The sequence below is a fragment of the Octopus sinensis genome, linkage group LG19 (genome assembly GCF_006345805.1).
Source record: "Octopus sinensis linkage group LG19, ASM634580v1, whole genome shotgun sequence".
Taxonomy (NCBI): domain Eukaryota; kingdom Metazoa; phylum Mollusca; class Cephalopoda; order Octopoda; family Octopodidae; genus Octopus; species Octopus sinensis.
The window spans coordinates 19,732,895-19,748,171 of NC_043015.1; the positions used below are offsets into that span (position 1 = coordinate 19,732,895).

General features: G+C 35.0%; 1 protein-coding gene and 2 long non-coding RNA genes across 3 annotated transcripts in view; all 3 read left to right on the forward strand.

Annotated features, from left to right (window-relative positions):
• The window catches only part of LOC115222151 (filamin-C), a 290,692-nt gene that overhangs the window by 190,231 nt on the left and 85,184 nt on the right, over positions 1-15,277 (forward strand). The window contains exons 32-36 of the mRNA XM_036511485.1: positions 555-698; positions 975-1,196; positions 3,258-3,431; positions 5,388-5,546; positions 14,483-14,566. Of these exons, the coding sequence (XP_036367378.1) occupies positions 555-698; positions 975-1,196; positions 3,258-3,431; positions 5,388-5,546; positions 14,483-14,566 (783 nt within the window). The remainder of the gene's footprint in view (positions 1-554; positions 699-974; positions 1,197-3,257; positions 3,432-5,387; positions 5,547-14,482; positions 14,567-15,277) is intronic.
• On the forward strand, positions 5,870-11,210 carry LOC118767221. The gene is made up of 4 exons (XR_005003127.1): positions 5,870-8,776; positions 9,249-9,250; positions 9,931-10,462; positions 11,006-11,210. It is a non-coding gene; the product is annotated as an uncharacterized LOC118767221 (long non-coding RNA).
• Positions 13,688-14,373, forward strand: LOC118767222. The gene is made up of 2 exons (XR_005003128.1): positions 13,688-13,751; positions 13,929-14,373. It is a non-coding gene; the product is annotated as an uncharacterized LOC118767222 (long non-coding RNA).

Consider the following 15,277-nt stretch of genomic DNA (forward strand, 5'->3'; position numbering starts at 1 on the left):
ATATATATATATATATAATATATATATATATATATATATATATATTATATATATATATATGTAGAGTTAGTGGTTGGATAACCATCTAAGGAATAAGAATATGTTATTGCTACCGGTATAAATTACCTATGTTAACCCTGGGCATAGATATGCAAGTATGCTCTGCCCATAGGATACAGGCAATAACAGAATAAACAAGTTTATCAGGAATCAAATTTAAATTAAACAGAAAATGGAAAAAACTTTTGATCAACAAACAAATTAACTACCATCACTTATTATTTTTTAATACAAAACTTTAGCATTGATTACAGCCGTTTCTGCTGCCAATGTCAGTCGGTGCCACCAAAGAAAATTATGAGATTCCTGATAAACTTACATACAGTTATATAATATATATATATATTATATAAATATAAATGAATGAATGTGTGTGTGTGGGGGGTAGATAGATAGACACACATACAGATTACATAATTGATAAAATACTTAAGATTGTATGTAACTGTAATGTTGCCTTCTTCAAAACCAATACTTTATATTGTCTTAAACAGGTTCTCCTCTTCATACTGATGTCTTGGATTCCAGCAGTGTATCTGCAAGTGGTGATGGTTTGAAAACAGCTCAAGTGTTTCGATCAACAGGCTTTGACGTTAACACCAATGGTGGACAAGAAGACCTTGATGTTACAATTACAAGTAAATAAATCCATTTAAATAGTTTTATTTTTATTATTTTTGTGCCTTGGAAGCGATGAGTTGGCAGAACTGTTAGCATGCTGCACAAAATGCTTAGCAGCATTTCGTCCAGTTCTTTATGTTCTGAGCGTCAAATTCCACCGAGGTCAACTTTGCCCTCAACAAATTCTGTCTGACCCATGCGGGCATGGAAAAGTGGGCATTAAACAATGATGAGGATGATATTCCTTCTCTCTGTTATGACTTTGATGAATTTATTTTAATAATGTTTTTCAGGCCCAACAAGAACACAATTGCCATTCAGCAAGGTACAAAGAGGCAGTGTCTGTCATATTGACTTTACCCCTCGAGAAGTTGGTACCTATACAATCGAAGCATTGATTGCAGGAACCCCCATTTCAGGAAGTCCTTTTTATTGCCATGTGTTTGATCCTAACCTTGTACGCATCACTGATGTTGACCGGAACGGCAAGGTCCAGAGAGAGATTTACTACACAGGTCAGTCTAAGAGTCAGTCTTTCTGTTTTCCTTTTCTTTTATTATTATTATTATTATTATTATTATTATTATTATTTAATCAGAGGACAGGCAGTGAACTGGTAGAATTTTAAGGATGTCAGACAAAAGTCTTAGCAACTTTGCTTCTGGCTCTTAACATTTTGGGTTCAAATACCATCAAGGCCAACTTTGCCTTTCATCTTTTCGAGGGATCAATGAAATAAGTACCAGTTAAAACAATAGGGTCATTGTAATTGACTACTCACTCCCTCAACAGTTTCAGTCCTTGTGCCTATTGTAGAAAGAATTATTATTATTATTATTATTATTATTATTATTTTTATTATTACATGTTTCACTTTTGTTTTGTATTTGTACAAGTTGGCTCCAAGTCTCACCCAAAAGCCTCAAGAGACAACAAGTTAGAAGTTCATGTTGGTGTTATGTTTAGAGTGTCATATATTTGGTTCTGTACATAGTGTTGTTCTATGGAATGTTTCAGAAACCATAAGAAAATTACGTTTATTTTAAAACTTGAGATTACATAGACAGTATTTTACGTAGGATATGGGCAGTTCCCATGAGCACTATCTTTTGAATTACTGCCATTTTGGGGTTTCCTGATATCTGAGCTAGGTAGGAATCAGCCCGTTTTGCTATCATTCCCAGGGCACCTATGACAACAGGTATTGTTTTAGTTTTCAGGTTCCACATTTTGCTGATTTCTATTTCAAGATCTTTATACTTGCTCAGTTTTTGGTAGGTCTTGACAGATACGTTTATATTGATTGGGACAGTCATATCAATGAGGAGGCATGATTTTTGTCTGAAGTCTTTCAATATGATACCTGGCCTACTTGCATCTATCTTTCTGTCAGTTTGAATGGTGAAATTCCAGAGGAGTGAGATGCGATCATTTTCAAGCACTGGAGGTGGTTTGTGATCCCACCAGTTTATTATTATTATTATTATTATTATTTAAGGGTAGAAAAGGAAGTGTTGCCTTCTAGCAAGTTTGTTGAAATGTGGGTGAATGTTGGAAGAACGGTCAGTGTGAAAGGACCAATTCTGAGCATACACCTGTGAAAGATAAAAGAAGTGCTCTTGCCTGCGGATTTTGTGGGTTTTTCCATGAGGACCTTTAAAGCCCCTCCCCTATTGGGAGTTTTACATTAATTTTTTTTTTTTTTGTTTACACAAGGAAAACCCATTGTATCATTTTGTGTTGTCTTTTATGTTGTTGCATGTCCTTTAATGTTGTTTTATGTAAACCGTTGTGGCTAATAAATGAATTAACTATAATTATTATTATTATTATTAAGGTGGTGAGCTACCAGAATCATTAGCATATTAGATGAAATGTTTAGTGGTATTCCGGGTTCAAAATATCTGGGTTCAAATTCGACTTTGCTTTTCATCCCTTTGGGGGTCAATAAATTAAGTACCAGGGAAACACTGAGGTCGATGTAATCGACTAGTCCCCTCCCATAAAATTTCAGACCTTATGCCTTTAGTAGAAAGGATTATTATTATTATTATTATTATTATTATTATTATTATATTATTATTATTATTATTAAGGCAGCGAGCTGGCAGAATTGCTAGCACACCAGGTGAAATGCTTAGCAGTATTTCATCTGTCACTATGTTCTGAGTTCAAATTCCACCGAAGTCGACTTTACCTTTCATCTTTTTGGGGGTCAATAAATTGAGTACCAGTTATGCACTGAGGTCGCTGTAATTGACTGGTCCCTTCCCAACAAATTTCAGGCTTTGTGCCTATAGGAGAAAAGATTATCATTATTAAGGTGGTAAGCTGGCAGAATCATTAGCACACCCGGCAAAATGCTTAGCAGCATTTCATCCATCCCTATGTTCTGAGTTCAAATTCTGCCGAGGTCGACTTTGCCTTTCATGTCCTGGGGTCAATATAATTGACGATCCCTACCCCCAAATTTCAGTCCTTGTGCCTATAGTAGAAAGGATTATTATTATTTTTGTTGTTCTTGTTATTTTGTCTATTTACGCTGTCTTCTTCATTCTCTTCTGGTTCCATTGCAGTGGATGCTTCAGGAGCTGGTGATGGAGACCTAGAAACAGCTGTCACTCATTATGGACGAACACTTCTCACTAAAAGAGAAAATCTTGCAAACAATAATTACCGTTTCTCGTTTGTGCCAGAAGACTCAGGCCAATATGAAGTTGATGTTCAATTCAATAATGAACAAATCCCAGGTAAATTATTTAAATTTTCTATATTTGGTATCACATATTGGGTATAATGGGAGATGGTGTAATATTTGGAAGGTAATGGAAGGGTCTGCCCTTCGCAACATAAGGCAACGGTTTTTCACAGCTATGGAGTAAAACAGCTTTGGTGGTGACAAACAGATGCACACACACACACACACATACACACACATATATTTGTACCAGTACCACATTAAAAGCACCCAGGACACACTATAAAGTGATTGGTGCTAGGAAGGGCGTCCAGCCATAGAAACCAAGCCAAGTCAGACTGGAACTTGGTGCAGCTCTCCTGCTTGTCAGCTCTGGTCAAACTGTCCAACCCATGACAGCATGGAAAACGGACATTTAAGGATGATGATGATAATGATATAAAACAGGCTTCAACCTAAATTCACTACCAAATTCACTCATGAGGCATCAGTCAGCCTAGGGTTATAGTAGAAGGCACTTACCCAAAGTACTATGCATTGGGATTGAACCTGAAACCACATGGTCAGGAAGCAAGCTTCTTAATCACATGACCATGCATGCACCTCATATTTAGTAGTGGCTGGTGACTACCATAACTCAGGTTTAATTCCATTTTAAAGATATTTCATTTCATTTAACACCAAGAGCCTTTAGGAAGAGCAACACCATCGCTTCTGTTTGTTTCTGTTTGTTTGCTTTTACGTCCCCATAATTTTAAGAATTAAGAAATAATACAGTTCTATATTTAAGAGATGAGGAATTATGTACATTATTTACATTTGACAGATATTTGTCCTCATCTTGTTTGTTGTTAACACAATGTTTCTGCTGATATACTCTCCAGTCTTTGTCAGGTGTCTTGGGGAAATTTAACCACTACGCCATATGCCCATGAGATATGGCATAGTGGTTAAAAGTGCTGGCTACTAACCCTAAGATTCCGAGTTTGATTCCAAGCAGTGATCTTAATAATAATAATAATATCGAAAAATACCTAAGGAATGAGAATCCAGGTTCAAAATTTTCCCAAGACACCTGATGAAGGCTGGAGGGTATATCAGCCAAAACATTGTGTTAACAACAAACAAGATGAGACAAATATCCGTCAAATGTAAATAATGTAAATAATGTAAAGAAATAATCTTTTAACCCTCTAGCAGTCAGATTACTGTCAAATATAAGGCTTATTTATTCATATTGTTCTGAATTAATCATGCATTATCTCGTAATTTTCAAGATTTCAATAATGTGATTGTTTTTGCTTAGAATGACTTTGTAGGGTAGGTGTGAGAGGCTGAATCTGGTCAGTCTGAACATAAAAGAACTAGAATGTTTGCACCAGAAATGACTGGTTTAAATGCTAATCCTATTGCTTAGGCTTACCGCTCATCTTTGTGTATTGTAGTCAAGGGTGATCAAGGCCAGGACATCTTTGATTGTAAAGTCTGTTTGACCAATGCTAACTTAAGAACAAAACATCAACAGCATACCCCATCAGACACACATCTAAAAAATATGTTTAAAAAACAAAGTTGGTTGTTCACAATTCTTTTTAAACTCCGTCATTATAACCAACAAACTAAAATGAAAAAAAAACCATCATCATTTAGCGTCCATCTTCCAAGTTGGTATGGATTGGATGGTTTGACAGGATCCAACTGGTCTGTGGACTGTGGTGAACTCAAATGTCAGCAAGGTTTCTATGGCTGGATTCACTTTACAGACAGTACTGAGTGCTTTTATATGTCACCAGCACTAGTGAGGTCACCGAGTCGGTTCCAAAACAAGATTCTTCGATTGAGGTGGTGGGGTAGAGGTTGTAGTATTGAGGGGCAATGGCTTATGCCATGTGTTGAGAGGTTAAAGTATGACAGAAGGACAGGAACAGGTGTTTCATTGTAGTGAAATTCCATGGCCACCCCAGCTGGTGGTGAAACTCCAAGATAACTATTTCCTTATCTCTTTCAGGTTGTCCAGTCATTGTAATGGTTGAAGACGAAATGCCAACCTTCATCACCATAAATTTCCGTGGAATTCGGATGATAAACGCCATGGACCTCAACTGGTTCCTTATAGAACTGAATGGAGAGAAAATTGACATGAGCCTTTTACAGATATTAATTCGAGGTTGACCACTGACCATTGCACAAAAAAAAAACTACCACGCTTTGCTTCGATTGCTGGAAATGGCTGCACATTTTCATTATTTTTTTTATTGGTTTATTTTTTCCATATTTTTTCTGGGTCTTTATTCTTTTTGTCTGTTTTATTATTTTGTTTATATTTTTATATATCTTATTTTATTTTCGACAGTCTAGAAATGGTCCATCAATAGGAGCTTTGTGTACTTTCAGGAATATAAAAAAATTTTTGTTCTAGATGTGTATATGTTTGCATATATATATATATATATATATATATATATATATATATATATAATATATATATATATATAATATATATATATATATATACACATACACACATCATATATGTGAATAAGATCAATAAGATCATACTGCTTGCTTTTAAATTATTAACCAAATCATACCAGGTGTTTTGTCATGCAAACAAAGATTATCTAAGGCATAAAGAAAGGTGATGGGAAGAATTTGGGTTTTTTTCATTTTTTTTTTGTTCCCACCTTTTTTTCATATTTGTTCACTCTTACCATTTATTTCATCCCTTAATTTTATTCAGTTTATCATTCACATTGCACTTTATTTTTTTTTAAACCTTTAAAGCCAAAACTTGAGGCTTGAATTTTATCTGTTTCATTATTAAATGTATTTGTGGATTTGTTTTATTCAGTACAGTGACTTCTTCAACATATATTCCTTTCTTCCTCTCACTCTCTCTCTCTCTCTCTCTCCATCTCTCACTCACTCTCTCTCCCTCTCCATCTCTCACTCTCTCTCTCAATATGTTGCCAGAAAATGAGGTTAGTTGCTTACTTCCTGAAATATAGTCAGTCTGTTACATATTATCATGGCTTATTTACCATTTAGGTATTTTTATGGTTTGATGGAAATATCTAATTCGCCTTAAATTTTTCATATTCCCACATGAAAGCCAAAAAATCCCCCTGTTTTATTTTTCATAGGAGCAGGGTTTTCATAGCTGTTTGTTCATAAAATGCCTAACAACAATTAAGAGTTTGAAAATTATCATTTGCAAATCTCACAATGAGAGATATTCAGCAACAGTACTTTGTATTAAAGATTTTTGCCAACATAACATGGCAGTCTTGGTTCAGGACGAATGTTGCTGTAATTTAGCCCCAGGAAATATTGTTCCAGCTGGCTATACGACACAGTTTGTGTCCTTATAATTTCGAACAAGAAATCTAACATGCCCACTCAGCTCAAAACAATATCTGTGTATCATGATGAAAGGAAATAACCCCGAAATCGCATTACACAGATATTGTTTTGAGCTGAGTTATAAGGACACAGATTATGTTGTATAGCCAGCTGGAGACGATGTCTCCCGGGGCTAAATTACAGCAACATTCGTCCTAAACCAGGACTGGCTTGTTCTGTTGGCAAATAATCTTTACTCCATTAAGAGATAGGCTTTTAGAGATTCAAACTCCCATGTTTCCATACAATGTCTGACAACGATTAAAAGACAGGCTTAGAGAATGTTGAGCAATGACCAAAAGAGTACAATGGCAAATACAAGCAGCCAAAATAGAGTTCCTCTGAAAGATCTCTGAAGTAATGTTATTTAACAGGGTGCATAGCTCAGGTATCAGGAAGATTCTCCCAATGGTGCTGCTACTTCTCTTCTTTGTAAAATTAATGGATGATAATGATGTATTATAAATAACAGGGTTTATATTTTAATTGTTTTACATAATGTCTTTAACTTTTTAAAAGTTCCTGGCTTGGTTACTAAAGATTTTAACAAATGAAACTTTGTTTGCTGTGTAAACTAAACTTATATTAATCTACCTGTGAACCATACAGAGTTCAATAAACTTGTTTTTTTTTTTTAACTCTGGTTTCTCTAACATTAAACAAATGAAAATGATTCTCCATTCTTCCCTGGAAGCATGGAGAATCTTCGTCTCAAATGATGGAGTTTATGATGACACGCCCTGCCTAGCAACCATCAATGCATGACACACTGCAGATTCCATTGAACTCTTCCACTCATATGTAAAAATATGAAGAAACAGATTCAACTTAATAGAAACATATAGATCTGTGGGTTGCACCAAGTCTTTTGCAATAGCATAGCTAGTGGGGCAGGGGGAATAAGCGGGTGTGGTCTGCTCCAGGTGACACTTTTATGAGCACTTTTGGGTCTGCTATATAAAGGCTGTCTAGATTTTGGTACCCCAGGGTGGAGGGCAACATATAGAAGGGCTACTCCTGGCAACACACTCTCTAGCTACACCATTGGTTATTTGGCCATAGCATTACTGGTTATTTGACCATAGCATTACACACATATTGGGGAATATAAAAAGAGCAGAGGATTCAAATCTAAAACCCAACTTGGTCTTTAATTCCTTCCATCTAAATTTACATCTCATAATTAAAAGCAAAAACATTTAGAAAATTTATTTAAGATGTACTTTTGTTTATAAGCTGATAATTTTTCAAACCATTAGCCTTGTCTTAGCACTTTGGATACTAAACTGCCTCAGACCACTTGAGGTTCAGTGGTGGAAATTAAAATTTTTTCAAAGGGGACTAGATGAAAACCTTTTGTCAAAATTTCATTTTAATTCATGTTCTGAACACCAGCTTAATAATGACAGTACTTTAATAAATTCTCTTTTATTTTCAAAATTACTTGAAACAAAGGCAGTGGATTTCATTAGAAATATGAAAACAAAAGTCTTGCAGTGATCTAAATAGAAAGATTCCCTCAACATTTCATGTTAATATTTCAAACACCAGCTTACAAATCCATTGAAACAAAGGCAAAAATATGATATCTGAAGGATTAAGCGATTAATTTTTTTAATATTTACATCTGCACAATATTTCAAGTGGTTTGAGCACAGGGGAGAGGGGATCAAACCAAATCAAACACAGTGTAGTTGTATATATTTAATATTGTTCTGTCTCTAAAGATGCAGTTAATATTTCAAAAGATTATAATCTAATGTTTATCATATTTTTATGGGGAAAATCTCATGAAGCCCTTCGTTATTTTCCTTCAACTAACATTGAACTAATGTTGCTCCTGTTACTTCTCCAAACTATTCTGTTCTGATTATAATATTTATTTTACTGATAATATTGATAATACTCAAAGGTTTGAAGCAATTAAACCAACATCTATCCTCCTTGCTGGCTCTCTTTATTTTAAGCTTTATTTCTCTTCACTTTAAATCAGGTGTTGTACTAAATACATGCCTACCTACATACATACATACATACACATACATACGTGCATACCTATCTACCTACATTCCAATGAAGGAGCCTTGGATCTAGGTTAGAAACCAGCTCTTTCTCTATTGGCAAGAAATCTTGTAATAAAACTGAACAATGACACGCACACACACACATACATGCAAACATACATATATACATACATACACAGATGCACACACACTCACAGACACACACTCACAGACACACACTCACAGACACACACTCACACAGACACACACTCACAGACACACACTCACACAGACACACACACACACACACACAGGCACACATTCACGCAGGCACATACACAGATACACTCACACACATACACATACATACATATATGTCATTTTTACATACATGCACATAGGTGTGTATAAATTAATGGTGTTTAAGTGTTTGCTTCGATATTATAATGTACTATAAATCCTAGATGTGTGTGTGTAAACTCTGTAAATCTAATTGGTTCTAATTTTTTCATTTTATTTACCCAGTTATGTCCTTTGTAGATTAAAATAACAAAATAATGGAAAACAAATACTATGCTAAGAATACCTAAATATTTTATTATTATTATTATTATTATTATTATTATTAATGAGGCAGTGAGCTGGCAGAACCGTTAGGATGCCAGGCAAAATGCTTAGCAGCATTTTGTCTGTTGCTGCATTCTGAGTTCAAATTCTGCCAAGGTCGACTTTGATTTCATACTTTCAGGGTCAATAAATTAAGTACCAGTGAAACACTGGGGTCAATATAATTGTCTAATCACCCTCCTGCAAAATTTCAGGCCTTGTGCTTTTAGCAGAAAGGACTATCATTATTATTATTATTATTCAACTTACAATAACGATTTTTTCTGCAATATATGGATAGTTTATCCTGTTCATACTATTGTATTAGCATTATCATGCATTTGAGAATAAATTATTTCTGTATTATTATTATTAAGGTGGTGAGCTGGCTCACTTGTTAGTGCATTAGAATAAGGACTTTGCAGTATTTCATATCACTATTCATGAGTTCAAATCCCACTACAATTTTACCTTTCACCCTTTTGAGATTGATAAAATAAATACCAGTTAAGCACTGGAGGCAATGTATTCAACTAATAGCCTGTCTCTAAAATTGCTGGCCTTAAATCAAAATTTGAAATTATATACAGTGGAACCTGTTTCTGAATGTCTCTCATCATGAAAAAATTGGTTTCTGAACAATTTTTTAAACATGAAATATCTCGGGTGACAAATGGTGGCTCGAGTAAGGAACATGCAAGTTGGCAACAACAGTTACCATCTGGCTTTCAGTCAGCACACATTCTTGATAGAATTTGCTATTTCTTCTCTTAAATTTCCTTTGGGAAAAATAGTCTCAGTTTATGAACATTTCAGACAACAAACAGCCTCCAGGAATGAATTAAATTTAGAAACTGAGGTTCCATTGTATTTGAAATAGTGGGTTGACAGAATTACAGGCAAGTTGGACTAAATGCTCAGCAGCATTCCTTCCAGTTCTTTATGTTTTGAGTTCAAATTCCACCAAAGTCAATTTCCCCTTTCATCCATTTGAAGTCAACAAAATAAATCTCTGTTGAGCAATGGGATTGTTGCAATTAACTTCCATTTCTGTGAAAATTGCTGGCCTTGTGTCCAAATTTGACACCATCATTATTATTATTATTATTATTAGTAGTAGTATAGTAGTAGTAGTAGTAGTAGTAGTAGTAGTAGTAGTAGTAGTAAGGCAATGAGTTGGCGTGGCTGTGTGGTAAGAAGCTTGCTTCTGAACCACATGGTTCTGGGTCCAGTTCTACTGTGTGGCACCTTGGGCAAGTATCTTCTCTAGCCTCAGGCCTACCAAAGCCTTGTGAGTGGATTTGACAGATGGAAACTGAAAGAAGCCTGTCACACACACATATATATATATATATTTATGTATCTGTGGGTGCCTTTATGTTAGTGTTTGTCCCTCCACCATCGCTTGACAACCAATGTTGGTTTGTTTATGTCCCTGAAATTTAGCAACCCAGACCAAAAGAATAAGTACTCGGCTTACAAAGAATAAGTCCTGGGGGGTTGATTTCTTCGATGAACGACAATGCTCCAGCATAGCCGGAGTCAAATGACTGAAACATGTAAAAGAATATACTGGAAAATGTGTTGCTAAGCAATTATAGATGACAACCTAAAGCTCCTAATTATATGTTAATGTATATTCCTGTCGTGACTATAGACTGGGCAGAATCAGTTGAGCATCAGAGAAAATTTCTTGTGACTTTTTATAATCCCAGTTCAAATTCCATTGAGATCAACTTTTCCTTTCATCGTTTTGGGGGTCCATAAAAGACTGTACCCATCTAGGGTTGATGGAATCAATTAAACCCCTTCTTTTGAAATTGCTGGTTCTGTACCAAACTTTGAACCAATTATTATACTTTTGATTTTGTACTAAAAATAAGAATCACTTAACCATTCTCTCTTCTCACAAATTATTAAAAACATTATTTTATTAATGCACAAAAACACCTCGCTTTTTGCAGAGCACTCTTAACGTTTTTACTAACCACATTGAAGAGGGTGAAAAACAAAGGGAAATAATCCATTGTTTTCTGTATGGTATTTTATTTTTCTGTGGGCATTTTTTTTTATGATGTCTGTCAGTTTTGGTTGTGTTTATTTTCTCATAAACTATTATATGTATTGTAGGATTATTGCTAAGTTGTAAACACTTTTGTTATGTATTTAACAAATTCCAAAATAGTTATGTCATAGCAACAAGAAAAACGGCTGCTCTTTTACACAAATGCACGTACACACACAAATGTATATGTATAAGCATAAAATATTGATATAAATATACATACATGTAAATTGCATATATACACACACACACACACACACACCACACACACACACACAGAGTATATATATCATAATAGCCTAATTGTTTTTATGGTTGGTTTCTTTCATACACACAATATATATAGTGTTTCATATAATTATATATGTGTATTTGTGTAAATGATATATTTTTTTAGAATTTTACAAGTCTTGTAACTTTTGTTACTAAACTGTTTCAAAAATCTGCTGCTGGCAAACTGAAGGTGTGAGCAGTTCAATTTCTATCACCAGCACTGCACAGTAGCCACAATCTCAGGCCTAATTTTCAAATGGCCCCAGTTCACTTAGCTGTTATAAGGAACCAACCATTATACAGCTCACTGCTCTCAATTACCAGGAGCACTGTATCATTAACAATCATATTATTAGCTTGCAAAACTGAGTGCCAATCCACCCATGACTCTCAGTTCAAAGAGCGAAGGACTCTTCTAAGCTAACTCACCATTTATGCAGACTCACCAAATAACAACAAAAATCTTTAAGAATTAGTCTTGCAGACATTTACTTACACAACTTTGCATTATAAATGGTGTTGCTGTTGTTGTAGTTTAGCACCAGGTCAACCCTGAGTTACCAAATTTATGCCAAAGGCATTCCACTTGTGACAGCCCCTACTTTTACAGCATATCTAGGGGTACATTATTAAATGTGTTCTTTCCTTCCTTTAAAAGTATAGGATACAGTTTGAGGGAGATATAGCTGTTATTTTTAGTAGTTCACATGGCTACAGAAGGACTCCCTGGTTGGGTCACTCTCAGTAAATCATTTTCTCTGGTGATTTCTGGTCATAGAATATTTTATGAGATACAATTATACATAGGTGCAGGCATGGCTGTGTGGTAAGAGGTTTGCTTCCTGGCCACATGGTTCCAGGTTCAGTCCCACTTCATGGCACCTTGGGCAAATGTCTTCTATTATAGCCTTGGGTTGACCAAAGCCTTTTGAGTGGCTTTGATAGATGGAAACTGAAAGAAACCTATCGTGTGTGTGTGTGTGTGTGTGTGTGTGTGTGTTTGTGTGTCCCCTCATCACAGCTTGACAACTGGTGTTGGTGTGTTTATGTCCCCATATCTTAGCAGTTTGGCAAAAGGAACTGATAGAATAAATACAAGGATTAAAAAAAAAAATTGGGGGGTCCAGTCATTCAACAAAAACTCTTTAAGGTGGTGCTCCATCATGGCCACAATCTAATGAGTGAAACAAGTAAAAATAAGAGTTACTCATGGCCAGATCATGTTTTAACAACAGCTTAAATTTCTGAAGTGGTTTCTGTTGATTCATTGAAAACTTCATAAAAAGCTGGTTAAATTCTGGTGACCCGTTTTTTTCTTTGTTTTTTCCTCAAATCCAAATCTTCTTAACACACATTCAAACTCTCACGATCAAAAATTCTAAACATCTTGACCCAGATTCTCATCTGCATTGCTGCTAATGCAGCTTGCTTTAATCTATCCACTTCATTACATACAGCCTGTTAATTAAGCTGTAATTAATAGTATGTTTAGTTTTTGGATTTGGTTTGCAAGATTCTTTATATGAGTTCGTGTGTTGAATCATATTCTGTTGTGTCTGGGGAGAGTCATTTTCTTTTTGTGCCTTATAATTTAACACACTCACCAGTAAAATTTCCACTTATTTCTTATTTATATTTTCCTAGAAATTTTCGTTGTGTCTTTGAAAAGGTTGCAAGTTGCAGCAAAAATTTCTAGGAAAATAAAAATAAGAAATAAGTGGAAATTTTACCGGTGAGTGTGTTACATTATAAGGCGCAAAAAGAAAATGAGTTTCCCCAGACACAACATAGTATGTTGCTTTATAGGCACAAACACTGGCTGTGTAGTAAGAAGTTTGATTCCCAACCACTTGGCTCCAGGTTCAGTCCCACTGCATGGCATTTTGGGAAAGTGTCATCTCCTACACCCCCAGGCCAACCAAAGCCTTGTGAGTGAATTTGGTTGACAGAAACTGAAAGAAGCCATAGTGTGCATGTGTGTGTGTGCGTGTGTTTTCTTATCATCCATCATTTGACAACCAGGGTATCTTCATGATTGTTCTCACACCCACTTACCAACTGGTGTTGGTTTGGTTTTGTCCCTATAATTTAGCAGTCCTCAAAAAGTGATCCATAGAATAAGTACCAAATTTATTCAACTAAATTCTTCAAGGCAGTGCCCCAGCATGGCCACATGAAACAAGTAAAACATAAATAAAAGACATATTTTAGCTATGTTTATTTCACTTGATGGTTATTTCTTTCAAAGAAACCTTAAGACCATAAGCTTTCAAAGTTGTGGCATTTCCAATTTTCAAGAATTAGAAATATTCTGTCCAGACATTCACAACAAAAAAAGAACATAGAACGTTAGTAGTGAGTTGGTTTTAAAGTTGGATGACTCTAAGAATGGTCAGATGGTTTCCGAGTTTAGATTTCTTAATTTATTGAAAGAATTCTGGAAAGTAAATTCATTCAAATATGGTCTTAACTTCAGTATTTTTCTGACTCTGCTATATCTGACTCTCTGTCTACAGCTGTCTCTAATATTTGATTCAATAATCTCTCTCTATCTCTCTCTCTCTCTCTTAATCTATATCTGACTCCAACACACACATTACACAAAATTGTTGACAGGTTAAACATAATAAAGTTCTCAAAATCGTTAAAAAAATATAACATTTTTTCCTATAAATTTAATTCTCAATGATTAATATTACCTAATAATATTAACTAACATTCAATATTTTAAATTCTTTTAATTCAATTGAACAGCTCCCAATGGTGAATCAATACCAGCAAAGCTAATTCCACAACATGATGGAGACTATAAGGTGGAATGGACACCAACTGTTGCAGGTGAGACATTTTCTTCTCTCATTTCTTTTGCTTCCAGTTTATCATCATCATCATCACCATCACCATCACCATCACCACCACCACCACCATCACCACCACCATCATCATCACCATCATCATCACCATCATCATCATCACCATCATCATCATCACCATCATCATCATCATCATCATCAAGGTGGCAAGATGGCAGAATCATTAGCACATTGGGTGAAATGCTTAGCATTATTTCATCTGCCGCTACGTTCTGAGTTCAAATTCCACCAAGGTCAACTTTACCTTTTATCCTTTTGGGGTCAATTAATTAAGTAGCAGTTTCATACTGTGGTTGATCTAATCAACTGGTCCTCTCCCTACCCCAACAAATTACAAGCTTTCTGCCTACACTAGAAAGGATTATCATTATTATTATGCCAAGCAAAATGCTTAGCATCATTTCATCCACCACTATGTTCTGAATTCAAATACCACTGGGGTTGACTTTGTCTTTCATCCTTTCAGGGTCGATTAAAAAGAAAGTACCATATGCAGACTAGGATGAATGTAATTTACTTAGCCCCACCCCCAAACATGCTAGCTTTGTGCGAAAATTTGAAACTATTATTATTATTATTATTATCATTATTATCATTATTATTATCATTATTATTATCATTATTATTATCATTATTATTATTATTATTATTATCATTATTATTATTATTATTATTA